The sequence below is a fragment of the Grus americana genome, chromosome 5 (genome assembly GCF_028858705.1).
Source record: "Grus americana isolate bGruAme1 chromosome 5, bGruAme1.mat, whole genome shotgun sequence".
Lineage (NCBI taxonomy): Eukaryota > Metazoa > Chordata > Aves > Gruiformes > Gruidae > Grus > Grus americana.
In genome coordinates this window covers 65,633,520-65,648,273 of record NC_072856.1, presented here as the reverse complement: position 1 = coordinate 65,648,273, position 14,754 = coordinate 65,633,520, and the positions used below count along the sequence as shown (strand labels likewise).

Below are 14,754 nucleotides of genomic sequence, written 5' to 3'. Positions count from 1 at the left end.
TTGAATTCAAAGCTCTCATGATATTTCCAGCTCACACACGATGACCCTGTTTATCAGTAAACTTCCCAGAGGCATTTTTAAAACACACAGACGCCAAACACGGACTCATTAGCCATGAGCAGTTCTCCTTTCTTGTAAAAATCAGTTCTCTTCTTCCTTCTCTGTGTTGGGGTTTGTGTTCTTGGCTTTTTTGTGAAATCACACACAGTGTGTGGGCTTTCTCCAAGAAGCAGTTTTCTCTGTGAAGCATGTAGACATGCTGTAAGGGGATATACATTTAGGGGTGTCAAAAAGAGAGAGGTGAAGTCAGGACAGAGAAGCTCCGCGCTGGGCAGCTGTGCTGGAGGCTCCAGTTTTGATTTGGGGCTTTGGCTGTGATTTCCAACTCCTTCTCTGCCTGGGATTTTCAATAAACCCTGAGAGAGACAAATAGCTAAATACCGCTGAAACTGAGTCAGCCATGGGTGTCTAATTCCCCTCAATATGTGTAAAAATGTGTCTCCTGTTCTTTTTCCGGCTATGTAATCCAGGAAGCTGAGGGTGCAGCACAGACACATCCAAAACAGCTTTGTGGGAGGTAGCTCAGGTTTGAGGCAGTGATGCAGGACATGCTTCATCTGTCCTGAGCTACCCAAGCCCTGAGCTGTCCTGGATAATTGAGAACTGACTCCAGGTCTAGTTATTCTGGATGTCCTGACTTGAAAAATAAGAGGATATGATTTCCAGCTGAAGGAAATGAAAGTCGCTATGATGATAATCATATTCGTTACTCCTAGAGTCCCTGTCCTGTGCCAACGAGCTGATTTGAATATGTATTACCCTCCGGTAGGTTTTAGAGAGAGCAAGTGGAAAGTAACCCAGAGAGACAAGCAGGAGGTACAAGGAAGAGGTAATGCCCTTCATCAGCTCTGCAACTTCAAACAGAGGTAACATCGATGTTGGGAATCAGGCAGGTCTTCTTCCCAGGGCCAGGGCTGGTGGTGGGCACGCTCCCTCCCTTGTGTAGCACCAGTCCCCCACATACCCAGTTTCTCATAATAAAACAACCATAAGATGTGTAACTGAAATCCCAGGGAATCATTTTATATATGTGCTTGGCTGACTTACTGCGTTCCACAAAGACGATGCACCTTTACTGCAGTGGCCTTTACAGACGTACAAAGGCAACAAGATAGGAGACAAGAGAACTGCGTGAAGTTTTCTGTCAGGTAACAAATGATTTTATCAGGAAAAGGAGATAATTTTATGAAAAAAATACAGTTTAAGAGAGATGGAAACTGCATGGATCTCTCTGATAGATCTGGTACCCTTCATATAACCATCTTTTTCAATATACTTGGAAATGTCAGGTTGCAACAGGGCAGCCTGACCAAATTCCTGGTGGATGCAGCAGCCTCGACCAGCACACTGCACCACTGGGCTACGTGTCAGCAGGAGATGCTGGAGATCCCTCAGTTTCCACCACTCACTGTGCAGCACTGACCCCTGAACAGAGAAGGCAAGTGAATGAAAGCCAGCTTTTTAGAAGTTCAGCCATAAAACTGGAGGTTAGTACTTAAGAAAGTATTTGTATTTCAGTGTGTTCAGGGCAGGGAAGGAGAGGAAATTCCAAAAAAAAAAAAAAAAAGTCAAAAAAGGCATTTTAGAAATACCAGAATATTTATTTTAAAGATTTCCTAAATGAATCATTTTACCTTGCATTTTGAACTGGGTTTTTGTGGTTTAGAAAAGGATATAATGTTAAAAACTAGTTAAACAGAAAGGCTGAGTAATCCAAAGACAAGCGAAATATTTCATTTCAGTTAGAACTTAATATTTGAGGTTAACCCAGAATATTTTCCAGCTTCTGCTTGGCTTTTTTGCCAGCCTCCTCCTCCTCCCTCTCCCCCTACTTCATTGTCCAAGTTATTTTTCCCCCAGATATTTTGATTCAGCCACATGACCCAGGCAGTCGTTATTCACTCCACATCAGCGATCTCCTCATTTCCAGCTGTCCTTTCCACTGGCCCATACTCCCAGAAACACCACTTACTGCGGACATCGTGTCTCCACCCTCAGTCCATCCATCCAGCCCCACCAGACGTGGGGCTTGTTTCTTTGGCACATCCCTCTCATCCCAACCCATGACACTAGAAATCCTTATCAAAGAAGTCATCAAAGAGAGAAACTCTCTCCGTCTTGGTTCTCACAAGAGTAGGTTTGCGGTAAATCTTCTTCTCTTCCCTATCCCACTCCTCAGAGCCCGTGCTGGAGGTGTCCCAGAACAGATCCCTTGTCCGTGACTCCTTGCAGAACCACAGGTCAACCTTCCTGCTCTTGCCTGGAGAAAGTTCAGCCCCATCATGCTGCCTGGAGAGTCCTCCACCCCACGTGTTTCCTTGGCGGGGGGGGAATAAAACAAAAAAAATCATAATTTTGTGAAGCTACATGCCCAGTCCCCTAGAGTTTAGCTGGAAATGGCTATGGGCAGCTGGAGGCATGTAAAGAAGATCAGGGCTGGGCAGGGCCAGGTATAATATACTCAGGATTATATTTGGTGAAATTATATAGTCAGGCAAGATGCAGTATGGTTTTATCCCTGAGCAGAAGAGAGCTGAGGTGAAGAAACACGAGGTAATAGGCACAGCCAAGTCTGTTCCCCTTTCTCCTGGTGAAACCTCACCAGCAGACAAGTTTTTCACTGATGTAAGCATTTTTACGCTCCCCGATACATCTCCAGCCTGTGCTGAAGGTTGTCACGTGCAAGCAAAGCAGAAAAGGGCTCGTGCCTCGGGGATGTCAGTACAAAGTGATGGCTCAGATCCGCTTCTAATTCCCCCTTGTTGGAGACAGTAAGGTCACCTTGTGCGTCCTGGCATCTTCAAACCCCCCACTTCCTCCCCCAGCCTGCATCAATGGGTGCCCCAAAGCTTAGATCAGAGCCATGGCCAAATCCAAAACACTTGTGGGTCAGCCCTCCAGATTTATGCTACATTTGTTCCTGCCGCTCTCCCATCCTCGAGGCATGTGGGGGAATGAAAAGCCCCTGCTCAGCGTTTGCTGGCGTCGCTGGCACGCAGACTGTGCCGTGCTCCTTCCTGCGCTATGGCGTGGGCTGCAGCAGGGAGACCTGCCCGAGAGAGGCTGAGATCTGTCGCCATTAAATGAATTTCACCTGATGTGTTTTCACATCAGACGTTGAAAGTAATGCAGAGCCATGGCTGGAAATTGTCTAACCGGGAACACCTCACCTTAATTACACATCACCCAGAGGGATGCAAATCTGTGATGGAAATTGCCTGGCTCTAGGCAGTGGGAAGTGGCTTCCATATAAAACCAATTCTAAAAAGTGAGTAACCTCAGTGACTATAACATTTACCCCGTAGTCATTTAAAGATGGGCAGGAGTCCAGAGGCTACACCGTGCATATGAATACAACATTGTGGTGGACCATGCAATGATGAAGCTGGGAGCAAATTTCTGGCATCTGTTGCTCAAGCAGCTCCTTCTCAATCTCTTTCCTGGGCCTCGCCAGCAAGGAGTATTGCTGTTATCCTTCATAGAACCATAGAATCATAAAATGTTTTGGGATGGAAGGGAGCTCAAAGCCCATCTAGTTCCAACCCCCCTGCCATGGGCAGGGACGCCCTCCACTAGACCGGGTCCTTCAAGCTGTTCAGCAGTGTGTCCTGCTGAGACCAGTTCCAGCTTCCCAACATGCCCAAGGCTGCTTTGCCAAAAAAGACTCGCTGCAGGGTTCAGCACCCCAAAATGTACAAGGGTACCCTCCTTCAGTCCTTCATGCATGTCAAGGAGTAGAGACGAGGCTGACTTTCTCCCAGAAACCAGCCTCACAAGGTCCCTGAAAATAACCAGCGATCTCAAATCATCCAGGTTTCCCTTTTGCTGCAAGGGAACATCACGCTTTCCTTTCCAGAGCAGAAAAAATTGAGGTGTAACCAACCTGGTGCAGTAGAAGAGCCCTTCTGAAGCCCACCCTGCTTGACCCTCGCTGAAGATTTGAGCTGGTTGTTTGCACCACACGCCCTGGTATATTTTGCCGGGGAACCACACAGTTGCGTACTCACCGATGATTACCCTGTGCTCCCTCCAGGAAGGGACCAGCTCTGTGCCTGCACGGGGCAATCTCTGAGTTAGCGTGGGGCTGGGGCTTGGCTTTGGCTCCCCACCCAAGGATGGATGCATGTTACAGTAGAGACTCTACCAGAGTAACTCATGTCTCATGCTTGAAGGAAAGCTGTCAGGGCAGGTTTTAATTAGCGACTGCCAATTGGGAACCTGCTCCTGCAGGGGCCTGGCCCTGAGGACTTTGCTTTTATGCCGCTATGGCTATTCCATGGCTCTTAATTCACATCTACTGAGCTCTGTTTGGATGCTATCAGAGAAGCAGCCCAGAGACCAGCAACCTGCTCTGAGGCATCCTAACGCTTTGCCTTAGGACCACATCCCCCCGGTCTTTTGAACTTGCAATGTGTCACGGCAGGAGATAGAGCAGTGGAAGCAGCTTCCATAGGAAAACTTCTCTGATGGCATTTAAGTGGCTGGAGAGTTTTACTTCTCCTTGGAAAATTATTCTACTTACCACGGTCGTCTCCATGAAAACGCTGATTGTGCTCAGCAGGGACGAGGTCTTGGCTTTCGGCGCTGTCGCCTCTCTGGAGAGTGTCAAGGACTTTCTTCGGGCTGAATTCCTTGATTTTTTGTTTATTGATTTTTGCCTCCCTGTGGAGATTTCGCTTCAGCTCTGCCTGGGTTTGCAAACTAGTTGTCAACACAAGCAGCAGAGGAGCAAACACGTTTTAACAGCTCGATGCGGCGTATCATTAGGGAGCTGGGGCTGAAAATAATTACGCAGCCAAGTAGTTTAACCAGGGCAAATGGTATTTGCCAAACTAAGTACGTGACAGAACACAACCCAGACAGAGATTTTTTTGGTTTCTGTGTGGGCCACAGCCAGATGAGGGCAAAGCATTGCAAAAATCAGAAGTAATTAGTGATCATGGGGACCCTGGGGATGCTCCCCACCTCACCTCTCCCTAAACCACAAGGAAAGCTTCATTTCCACTTCCCAGCAACAGGCTTTAAGCCTTTTGGTCCATGGGAGAGACACCAGGGATGGGCAGACCCCTGTCTGAGAGGGGAAGCCCCAGCTTTTCCTCAAATCCATCTCAGCATTACCTCTCGGCGCCTGCGGGTCAAATCCAGCATCTGCAGCTTGTGCAAGTGCTGCCGCCTGCCAGGGAGGTGTCTCAGGCTTTGCCCCCTCTTCTCCAGAGCCTACGAGGTGTTTAAAAACATAAATAAATACACCTGCATTTTCTGAAAGAGAAAGGAACAGCCACCAGCTCGCAAACCCACGCCCGGCCCCTCGGGCACTCCCCGGATAAAGGCAGCGAGCGTCTCCCTGTGTAGCCAACTTGCAGAGATTTAGCAGAGATTTCTACTGTGCTTGCAGTTTATCTCACAGCTCTGGGGCACAATGGAAAAAAAAATCTTAATTAAAACAATGTATACATGCTTCTGCCCCCCCCCCCCAAGGTGTTACCACTTTGAGTCAGCTGTCCAAGATAATCTCACGATCCAAAGGGAGGAACCACTTTTGCACGTGTGAGGTTGCAGGGGGTATTTACGGCACACAGTGCTTGCAGCTTTCTTCCTGACGACTGCAAACGATGGGTGTTCAAGTTGCTCAGCCATTTTTAAAAAGTGGTCCTCAAACCTTTAGCCTCAAAAATATTTAAGGTCCTGGCTCAGCAGATCTGCTTTCTCCAGGGAATTTTCATATTGGAAATTCAGAAACTTTTCCCTTATTTTGTATCCCTTCACCCATGTACTGGTGTTTCAGCCAGTTCCTGGGCTCAGCCCAAGTGTAAAACACCAATTTCTGCTCCTTGGGGTGCCCAAACTGTGAGACCCTGCAGCTAGCAATGACCCATGCATGGAGCTCAACCCATGCCCTTACCTTCATTTTTGGGGTTGCAGCCACTTCTTGCTGACTCCAGGGCTTTGTAGGAGTAATTGCTTGTGGAAGGCCAGCAGGTTCAAGCCTCTATAAGTACAATATTTATAATCATAGAATCACAGAATGGTTTGGGTTGGCAGGGACCTCAAAGCCCATCTAGTTCCAACCCACTGCCATGGGCAGGGACACCCTCCACTAGCCCAGGTTGCCCAAAGCCCCATCCAACCTGGCCTTGAACACTGCCAGGGAGCCAGGGGCAGCCACAGCTTCTCTGGGCAACCTGTGCCAGGGCCTCACCACCCTCACAGGGAAGAAGTTCTGCCTCACATCTCATCTCCATCTCCCCTCCTGCAGCTTCAGGCCATTCCCCCTTGTCCTGTCACTCCCTGCCCTTGTCACCAGCCCCTCTCCAGCTTTCCTGTAGCCCCTTCAGGGACTGGAAGGGGCTCGAAGGTCTCCCCGGAGCCTTCTCTTCTCCAGGCTGAACCAGCCCAACTCTCTCAGCCTGTCTCCATAGCAGAGGTGCTCCAGCCCTCTGATCATCTTCATGGCCTCCTCTGGACTCGCTCTAACAGCTCCATGTCCTTCTTGCCCTGGGGACCCCAGAGCTGGATGCAGTAGGATGCTCCCTTCTAGGATGGGAGCTCAGTCCAGCTTTCATAAAAGGGGAACACCATCAAGAACTTCATCAGTAAGGCCTGACTTTATGTGGGACATCATTAACCTCTTGAATATGAACTGGAGTGTCCTCTAAATGGTGACATGTCTCTGACTGTCTGCAGTGAACTGCTGCCAAAGCCTGAGCTGTGACTTTGAAACATCCTGTAAGTCTACGCAGTAATGCAGGAGAAAAAAAAGTCAGCAGCATCACGTAAAGGAGACACCCCCCGTCAGCCCCAAATGCCAAGTTCGCATGTCTTTCAGCATCAAAAAAACCCACCAAACTGAATATGAAGCTTAAAAAATGGCACTAGATGGCAGCATGTGACACCACAAACTGCGGTCCGGGCTGTGCATCACTCCTAGATGCCACCAAGGCAGTCAGCACCGGGTGGCTGAAGGCAAATTAACTCCCGCATCTATCGGCTCATCTCACTGCGCCCAGCACTTTCAGGATTTCAGCTAAAGTTGTGTCGCAGGCTGGAAAATTGACTCTTTTCTTTTGTCTCTGTGAACCTCATGGGATTTTTTCTCTGGAAATACTCCCTGACCAAAAATCCTCTAAAAGTCCTTGAGAAGGCCACGTCATCCCGCTCCGTTATCTTTGAAAATATTCCCACAGGGAAAAAGGCTTTTGCTGGTGCTGTTTACACTCCCTAACAGCAACGGAGGAAGCGCAGGGTAGGATTAACAGTGCCTTTCTCCTGCAACGTGTATTATCAGTGTTTTAATAATACATAAATACAACCATAATGGAAATAAGATCGATGACTAAAAATTACATGCTGGTAGGAGATTTTTAAATGAGGCTGCGATTCCACGTGACGGTTCACTGGGGGCAGCTGGTGTCACTCCAGGTGCTGCTGCCTCATCCTCCCACCAAATCCAGGGACACATCGTCAATGGTTGGTGGCCACCTGTGCTCTCTGAAGCCCCTGGTCTTGACCAGAGCCGCAGCTTGGGTTTCAACTGCCCCTGTCTGGTGGCTCCTCTGTTCTTTATTTTATTAAAAAGACCTTAATCACAGCAAGGAAGGCTTGAGCAAAGCAGCCCTGCTTCAGCGGGTTTGCTGTTGTGGGACATGTGCAGAGGGTTTGTCACTGAATTTTGTGAAAGTGTAGATGCTCTTGAGGAGGAACCAAGGAGTCTCAAAGCAGCGCAGGGAGGTGAGATGTTCACCCAAGGATTTTAATTGCAAGGGGTTATATAGGTGGCTGGGATGGAAGATGACCAGTGGTAGCTGGTCCAGGCTGCACCCAGTGCTGGGATGACCCTGCACCTACAGGAGTGCTACAGAGGAGCACATGGCCAGTCAGCACAAACACATCTCTTTCATGGGTTAAACAGCCAAGAAGTCCATTTGCCTCTGTTTGTCCCCAACCACCGACTGCTGAGGACTCTCTCCAGCCACCTAATTAGGCAGCTGATGTGCCCCATGCAGCTGGGCTCTCCTAGAAGGGTCTCAGCAGCAGGTACAGCATTGGCCCTTAATTGCTAATTAAAAGTCCTGCCTAAATGAGAGCATGGGGAGAAGGAAGGTGTTTTCAGTCAAGTGCTTCCTTGAGCAGGCTATCTTGCTGTGCTCCTTGGATGGGTCTGCTGAAGTTGTCCCCTTTTCCTGTCTGATTTTATTCCTCTGAACTCTGTTTGTTCTCAGTTTTGGAGCCCCCAGACTTGGGCCAAGCAGCAGAGAAGAAACACAGCTGAGATCCTCAGGCCAGGGCTCTGAAGGACAAAGATCTGAGGAGCAAACTGGGGGAGCTGCAGCTCTGGGGCATCCAGAGCAGGGCTGAGCCTGGTGTTCCCCAGTATCCCTCCCTGACTTTCTGTAGGGAAGGAGGGAGAGCTCAGTCTTGGCCAAGCACTGACAGCTTTGCATCTTAAATAGTGATCAGGTAAGAGATGGGGAGTTGGAAGGTACTGCTGGCTGGTTTGGGAGGGTGTGGAGCAGCAGTGAAATGTAGGTGGAGCACAGAAAGCAGTGTGCTTCTCTGGGTTTGGGTTTTAAATAACGTGATTCATGGTGGGAATTGTACAGCCCTGGTAATGCAGCTCTGGCTTAGCCTTGTGAGCATGCGATGGCCTGAGCCTCACCCAGGTTTTGTGTTGTATAAAAGCATCAGTGCATAAAAATATCAGCACAGAAAATGTATGTGGAGGGCCTCTTGTCTTTTTTTTTTTTTTCTAAATTTAAATGAAAGAGCATCTCTAAGCCTTGTGTAGCATGATATACTAGCAGTGTTTCCTTTCCTTCTTTGCAGCAAATTATATGGATATAAATATATTTGTTGAGCTTTAGTTATGTTGTGTTAACTCTTGCGCAGGGAAAAACCAGATTGCCAGGTCAGGCAGAGTCATGGGTTTCAGGGCTTGGAGGGGAAGGGATCTGGGAAGTGCAGGAAGGGGAAAGGAAGGTCATGGAGGAGTGAACAAGGGTGTTTTGTGTTTTGTTTGGGGAGGATTTTTTTTAATATCTAGATATGCAGATGTGTGTGTGTGCTTGCATATACAGTGCTATTGAGAGAAGGTGAAGGTACGTGTAGGTACCCGGCATGCATAGCAATTATTAAACTTAAAATAATTGCTCTGTACTTTCACTGGCCCCTATTGCTAAGCACGTCTGTCTGCTTTACCTGGCTCTCTGCCCCCAAGGCTGATGCCAGACCTTGATGGGACATTTGGCCTGAAAATCCAAAACCAGCCCCACATGATGCAAGTTGAGGGCTCTGTCTTGGCCACGTTAGCCTGATGTGGGCACTAAGATTTGGCTGCAGGTAGCCGGACACCACAAAGGAAAGTGGGTCATTGCAGGAGAGGTGGCCTCATGGCCAGTTCTGGGACACATGTCCTCATTGGGTATCTCCATAACACCTGAGGGTTGTCCAGTGAGCCACGACCCATGGAGTCAGGCAGGAGGGCAAAGACAAGGCCTCACTGCATTGGCCCCACTTTGGCCCTTCTTAGAAGGTCAAGTCCTCTCCCTTGTGCTAATGAACCAAAAATAACCTCTGTGGTCAACATACCCGCTCTGCAACAGATATCAGACTTGGGCTGGTGATAAAGCTCATCTGGGGATGATCATCTAGAGACAAGACCTCCTACTCGCGTTGCTCTAGGATATTTGTTCCCCCACACCATGGTGCTGTGACATGTGCCCACATCTCCAAGAAAGCCCATGTCAATGGATCAATCGGAGCAAGTCATAAGGAGCTTTTCAAACTCGCCTTACTTGAGGTCTTCGAGGTGGGTGCTGTTTAATGATGCTGGTTTCTCCCTTTTCTGGCACGGTGTTGAAAGAAAGGGGCCCTTAAGGATTAGAGAAGAAATGGATGAAATTACTTTTGGGTGATCATCAACTGCTAGGCTGTACTTGGCAACAGTTTTCTGCCCTATTTTTTGGTTGGCATGTCCCACTAAAGTCTCTCTCAGGATAGCACAGTAACACACGGTATGAATTATTCTGTTAGCCTCAGAACTGAAGCGTGGATGTATCTGTGCCTGCAGTTTCTAACAAACATCTGCTACGTACCTCTCCTACTTCCCTCTACAACCTTTCATGCATCCTATATGTGACAATAACCGCCCTCCATGTCTCCTGTGGTCTCCCCAGACTTTTAAAATGGGGAATGGGTAGCAGTTTGGATCTCTTCTTGCTGCTAAGTCCCTGCGATCTTATTATTGTTGTTTTTTGGTGGAACTGAGAAACATCTCGGATGTTTTTACTGACCACAACAGAGCTGGACTACAGCCAGCCAGCGGGTTCAGAAATTAGTGGGTTATGGACAGGCAAGCAGTACGATCACAGACCCTCACTGTCTTTGGAAATCAGCCCAAAATAACCTGCTGTGCACCAGTGATGACCTGTTAGTTATTAAAGCAGAGTTTTTGCTGAGGCCTGAACATGATCTGGGCTCGGCTGCGTTCTGCACTGGTGCTCTTGGGTGGACGCTGCTGCCTTTTTTTTTTTTCTTGCACAAAGAAATACTTGCATGTGAAGTAAGTATTTCTTTGTGTTAAAAGAGTTTCTCTATCCCACATTTTGTCCCGAAAAACTGTCTTGGTGCATTCAAATATCATTTTATATGTGGAGTTGAGCAAGGTGTTGCTGAGCAGCTCCTGCTTCCACATGGTGGGAGCCCCAAGGTGGCCACAGGGGAGGAGGGTCAGGGATAAAGGGCAGGAATTATAGTTGATACCAAATTTAATAGTTATATTAAAAAAGAAAAATAATAATTTGGAGGTCACTCTATGGGAGACTTCATTGTTCCCTTTAAATGAGCCCCATGTAAGATTGCCAAGGCAGGGCTCTTGGAGAAGAGAGATAGAAGGCGATGGAGGGTGTTGGGGTATGGGAGGAGATGGTGACTCCATCGGATAAATGATTGCTGGGCTCTGCTGAGCACCAGCAATGATTAACCTCTGAGCGAAGCTGCGGCTGCTCCGCGCGTGCAGGAATGGGTGCCTGAAGTGAAAATTTCCAGCGCAGGCGGCTCCTCCGGAGACAGACTTCAGCTGCTGGGGAGCAGGCGCTGAAATAGCAGCTTGTAATAGCAAAAGGAGGGTATTAAGTTATTGCCTCTCAATCTGCAGGACAAATTAGTGCATAAGGAATTTCTAAGGGGGAAGTAAAATGTAAGGAGGTGGCTCACGGTGCTGGGAACGTGGGATGCAGCACAGGCAAGGGGCTGGGGCTTGGGAGAAGCTTGTTCTGGTGAGGGGTGTGGGAAGTTATTTCTCCCTTCTGAGGTGTGATGGTTTGTGTTGTGCGTGTTTGGGATTTTTTTTCTTTACAAATCATTCCCTCTCATCCTATCCATGCACGTGTCTTGTAGGAGATTTGCCCTTATCCTGTACAGACCCAGAACTGGGAGCCAAGTGCTCGCTGTGCCCAAACCTGCTCGGTCCTGGGGCAGGGATGGTCCCTGGCACACCTGCATGATGCCAGCAAGGAGGGACCGTCATCCCACCGACAGCCACCGCCGAGGCAGCACGGGGCCTGAGCTGAAGTAATTCTCATGACTTTTATTTTTTTTTTTACCCTTGCACTTTAGTAGCAGCAGATCCTCCTCACTGGAGGAAGCGAGATTTAACACAAGTCAAGATGAACCCTCATAAACTAAACAAAACCTGTTCTCTTGGAGGCTTTGCTTATTTAGACAGCAGCTCAAGCTAATACGTCGCTCAAGTACTCTTGAGCATACTCTTTTTATTTCTGAAAATGAAAAGTAATAGAAAATGACATTTATTGAGGGGGTTTTTAAGGATTTTTATAAAAGTACACATCTTACAAGCACTTGTTAAATGCCCAGTGATGATGATTTTCCATAACAGGAATATTTGGTTGTTCTTGCTGTCACGAAGTACTTGAAACCCCATATTGTACAGCCAGACCTGATCTGTATTCATGCCAGGCCCTCCGGCTCTGGGAACGTCATTGCTATCATGCCAGAGGTTTATTTGCTTTCACCATTTCCTGACGCCTCTCGGTGGAAGATCCTGGAGGAAACATCCAGCCGCCAGCGTAGCAATGGTGGTTAAAGCTGCTCAGTGTGTGTGTCAGAAATTCATTTTTGGAAATGGAAAAGAGGGGAGGAGGGTGCCAGGGCTGCAGATCCTCCTTCCTTCTCAAACCACATTTGCGTTCATGGAGGTTTCCCCCCACGCTCACCTAACGTGGCTGCGGGAAGCCGTCCGTCACCATCCAGCTCGTCGCGCAGAGCTACGCATCCCCTTTCAGATGTGTGCAAACTTTCCTCGCCTCCGGGAAGGGTTTGGGTATGGATGGAGCTTAAACCCCCCCTGTGAAAGGCTGCAGGAGAGGCTGCACGGTGCCACTTGCAGAAAGCCCCTCACAGCTACGCTATTTGCCTTCCTCTGCCTCGTGGCTTATGAAATGAGCCCTGTGCGAGACACGGCTAAAATTTATTTTAATGCTGAATTTCACCTGCTGAGCAGATTGCCCAGAATCTAATTTTAATTAAGCTAACAATAGCAATGTGCCCAGTGGTGGCAGGTGAGCAGAACGGGTGTATAACTGGGAGTTACGGGGCTGCTGTACAAGGGCTTGCTCGGGCGCAGGCTGCTGTCGCTGCATGCCAGGTCGATGCTGGGGAGTGGGGTTGTTCCCAGGGGACAAATGATGGGAGCAAGGAGCCTGGGATCGGGGCTCTGTTGACTGAGATGTTTTTCAAACAGGTTGGAAGGGGGGGTGGGGGGAGAAGGGAGGTGGGGAAAAAAGTTTTCCCAAAGCTAAAGTGTCCTGGAAATAGCAAAAAGCTGCTGACGCAGAACGGCATGAGCACAGACCTACAACCACCCTGCGCTGCAGCAAGCAAACCCCTGGCTGATGCCCCCTGGGTCTCTGCCCTGCGCTTCGCAATAATTTGTTGATGAGCCCCTTACCTGCAGAGGCTCTCCCGTACCAGGTTTCCCGGAGAGGTGGAAGTTGCAGGTGAAACATGGGTTTTCCCCGCTCCGCTGCGGCCGGTGGGTGCAGGCTGAGCGCTCCTGACATGCTGGGGAGTCGATACGGGGTGGTGAGAGCGGGCAGGTCCTCCCTGGTGCTCATTGGTGCCACCTTGGTCACCTTGGGGTGTGCCTTGGAAGAGCTCAGGCCCATTTTTCAGAGCAGTGGCTTTGAAAGGAGAAGGAAAACACCTCATGCACCATCCTCCCAGAATGAAGAAGGACTCAGGGAGTTCCCTGCCGGCCACCGAGGCTGGGGCTGGCTCCCACGGACATGCCCTCACGTCCTTTCCTGCTCAGTTAAACATTGACCCAGCCATTCCACTGCAGGATGAGAGGTGGTTGCTGCTGACGGAGAAGTGGAAAGCAGTTTGGGGACCCAGTGCCAAAGCCCTGGGGAAACTTGGTTTTTTTACCTACCAGTGATTTTTTTCAACCAGGGCACCACCTCAGCTGGCCATTACCTGACCTGGAGGTACTTCTACAAGCATCTCTTCTGCTAAATCTTTAGTTTTTAGAAGGAAATTCAATCCTCAGAGCACCAAAAGCGTTAAAGCATCTCCCACCCTGTGTGGGAGAAGCAGCCTGGGGACAGGGGCTGGCTCTTGCTCCTGCTGGTTGGTGGTGCGGATGGGGAAAAATGCAGCTTTAGCATAAAACCACCTGAAAACATCAGCCAAAGTGAGTATATTCTGCAGTTTTGGAGAATTTGGGCCAAATGCAGGATTGGTGCATAAGGGAGAGATCTGCACTTCTCCATCTGCTCCCCAGGCAGATAGGGGGTTCAGAGGGCACAGCATCCTCAGAGCTGTAGGGATCCATTCATTTCCAAGGCGGAGTGGTTGGAAAACATGGAAGGAGGATTACTTATGCAACAAGATTAATATTGCAGGGTGGGTTTTGCAGCAGGAGTTGTGGGAGGAGGTCAGAGCACCTGTGGGGTCTGCTGTGAAACACATGGAAACCAGCAAACACCAAGAGTGTGAGGGAGAGCCCCAAATGGTGTTGGAGCTGGGATTTATTTAGCAGAAGCTCATCCCACTGGGATTCCTGGAGCAATACTATATTGGTTTGGAGCGACTAGGGACTCTCTTGGCTTTTCTCTTGGGAGAGGAGAGCTGGGAGTAGGGTTGTGCAGGGAAATGAGGATCATGGCAGAGCCAAGTGTCCAGCACTCATGGCCAGTAGACTGGTGGATGAACCACTCAAATCCCACTTGATGGAAATGGGGAGGTTTGAGCTGCAAAATGCCACCGGCCGGGGGTGGCATCTCCCAGAAGAAATTATTCATCCCTGGAGCACCCCAGCGAGTTCATGTTTTCAGCTGCAAAGCACCAACATGACTTGTGAGTTTGCTTCACAACAGGTCACACAGGGTATGAGGGAGCAGAGTAGCTTAATCTGGGGTTTTTTTGTTTTATTTTTCTTTTCAAATGAACATATAAAATCAACACCCTACTTCCCTCCTGAGTTTCTCAATGCTTAACGTCTATTTTTCCTTTTTTTTTTTTTTCCCCCCCTTCCCCTGCTGAGAACAGGTAATTCCTGTTAAGCAGCTTGGGAAAGCTGTGAATTAACTGCAATGACGGATGTATCAGAGCAGTGGAAAAACCCACGTGGATGTTAAAGCTAGCACACGCTGTGCTGTATCTGGGTGTTTCACTTAG

At 48.8% G+C, this 14,754-nt stretch overlaps 1 protein-coding gene across 1 annotated transcript; it reads right to left on the bottom strand.

Annotated features, from left to right (window-relative positions):
• Positions 1 to 1,689: 1,689 nt before the first annotated feature.
• Positions 1,690 to 13,311, bottom strand: CCDC198 (coiled-coil domain containing 198). Its single transcript, XM_054828827.1, has 6 exons — positions 13,025 to 13,311; positions 9,852 to 9,928; positions 5,963 to 6,049; positions 5,179 to 5,277; positions 4,583 to 4,748; positions 1,690 to 2,377 (listed from the first exon to the last, which is right to left on the bottom strand). Exons 1-6 carry the CDS (start codon positions 13,239 to 13,241, stop codon positions 2,130 to 2,132), a joined length of 894 nt encoding a protein of 297 aa, XP_054684802.1. The 5' UTR covers positions 13,242 to 13,311; the 3' UTR covers positions 1,690 to 2,129.
• Between the last annotated feature and the right edge of the window lie 1,443 nt (positions 13,312 to 14,754).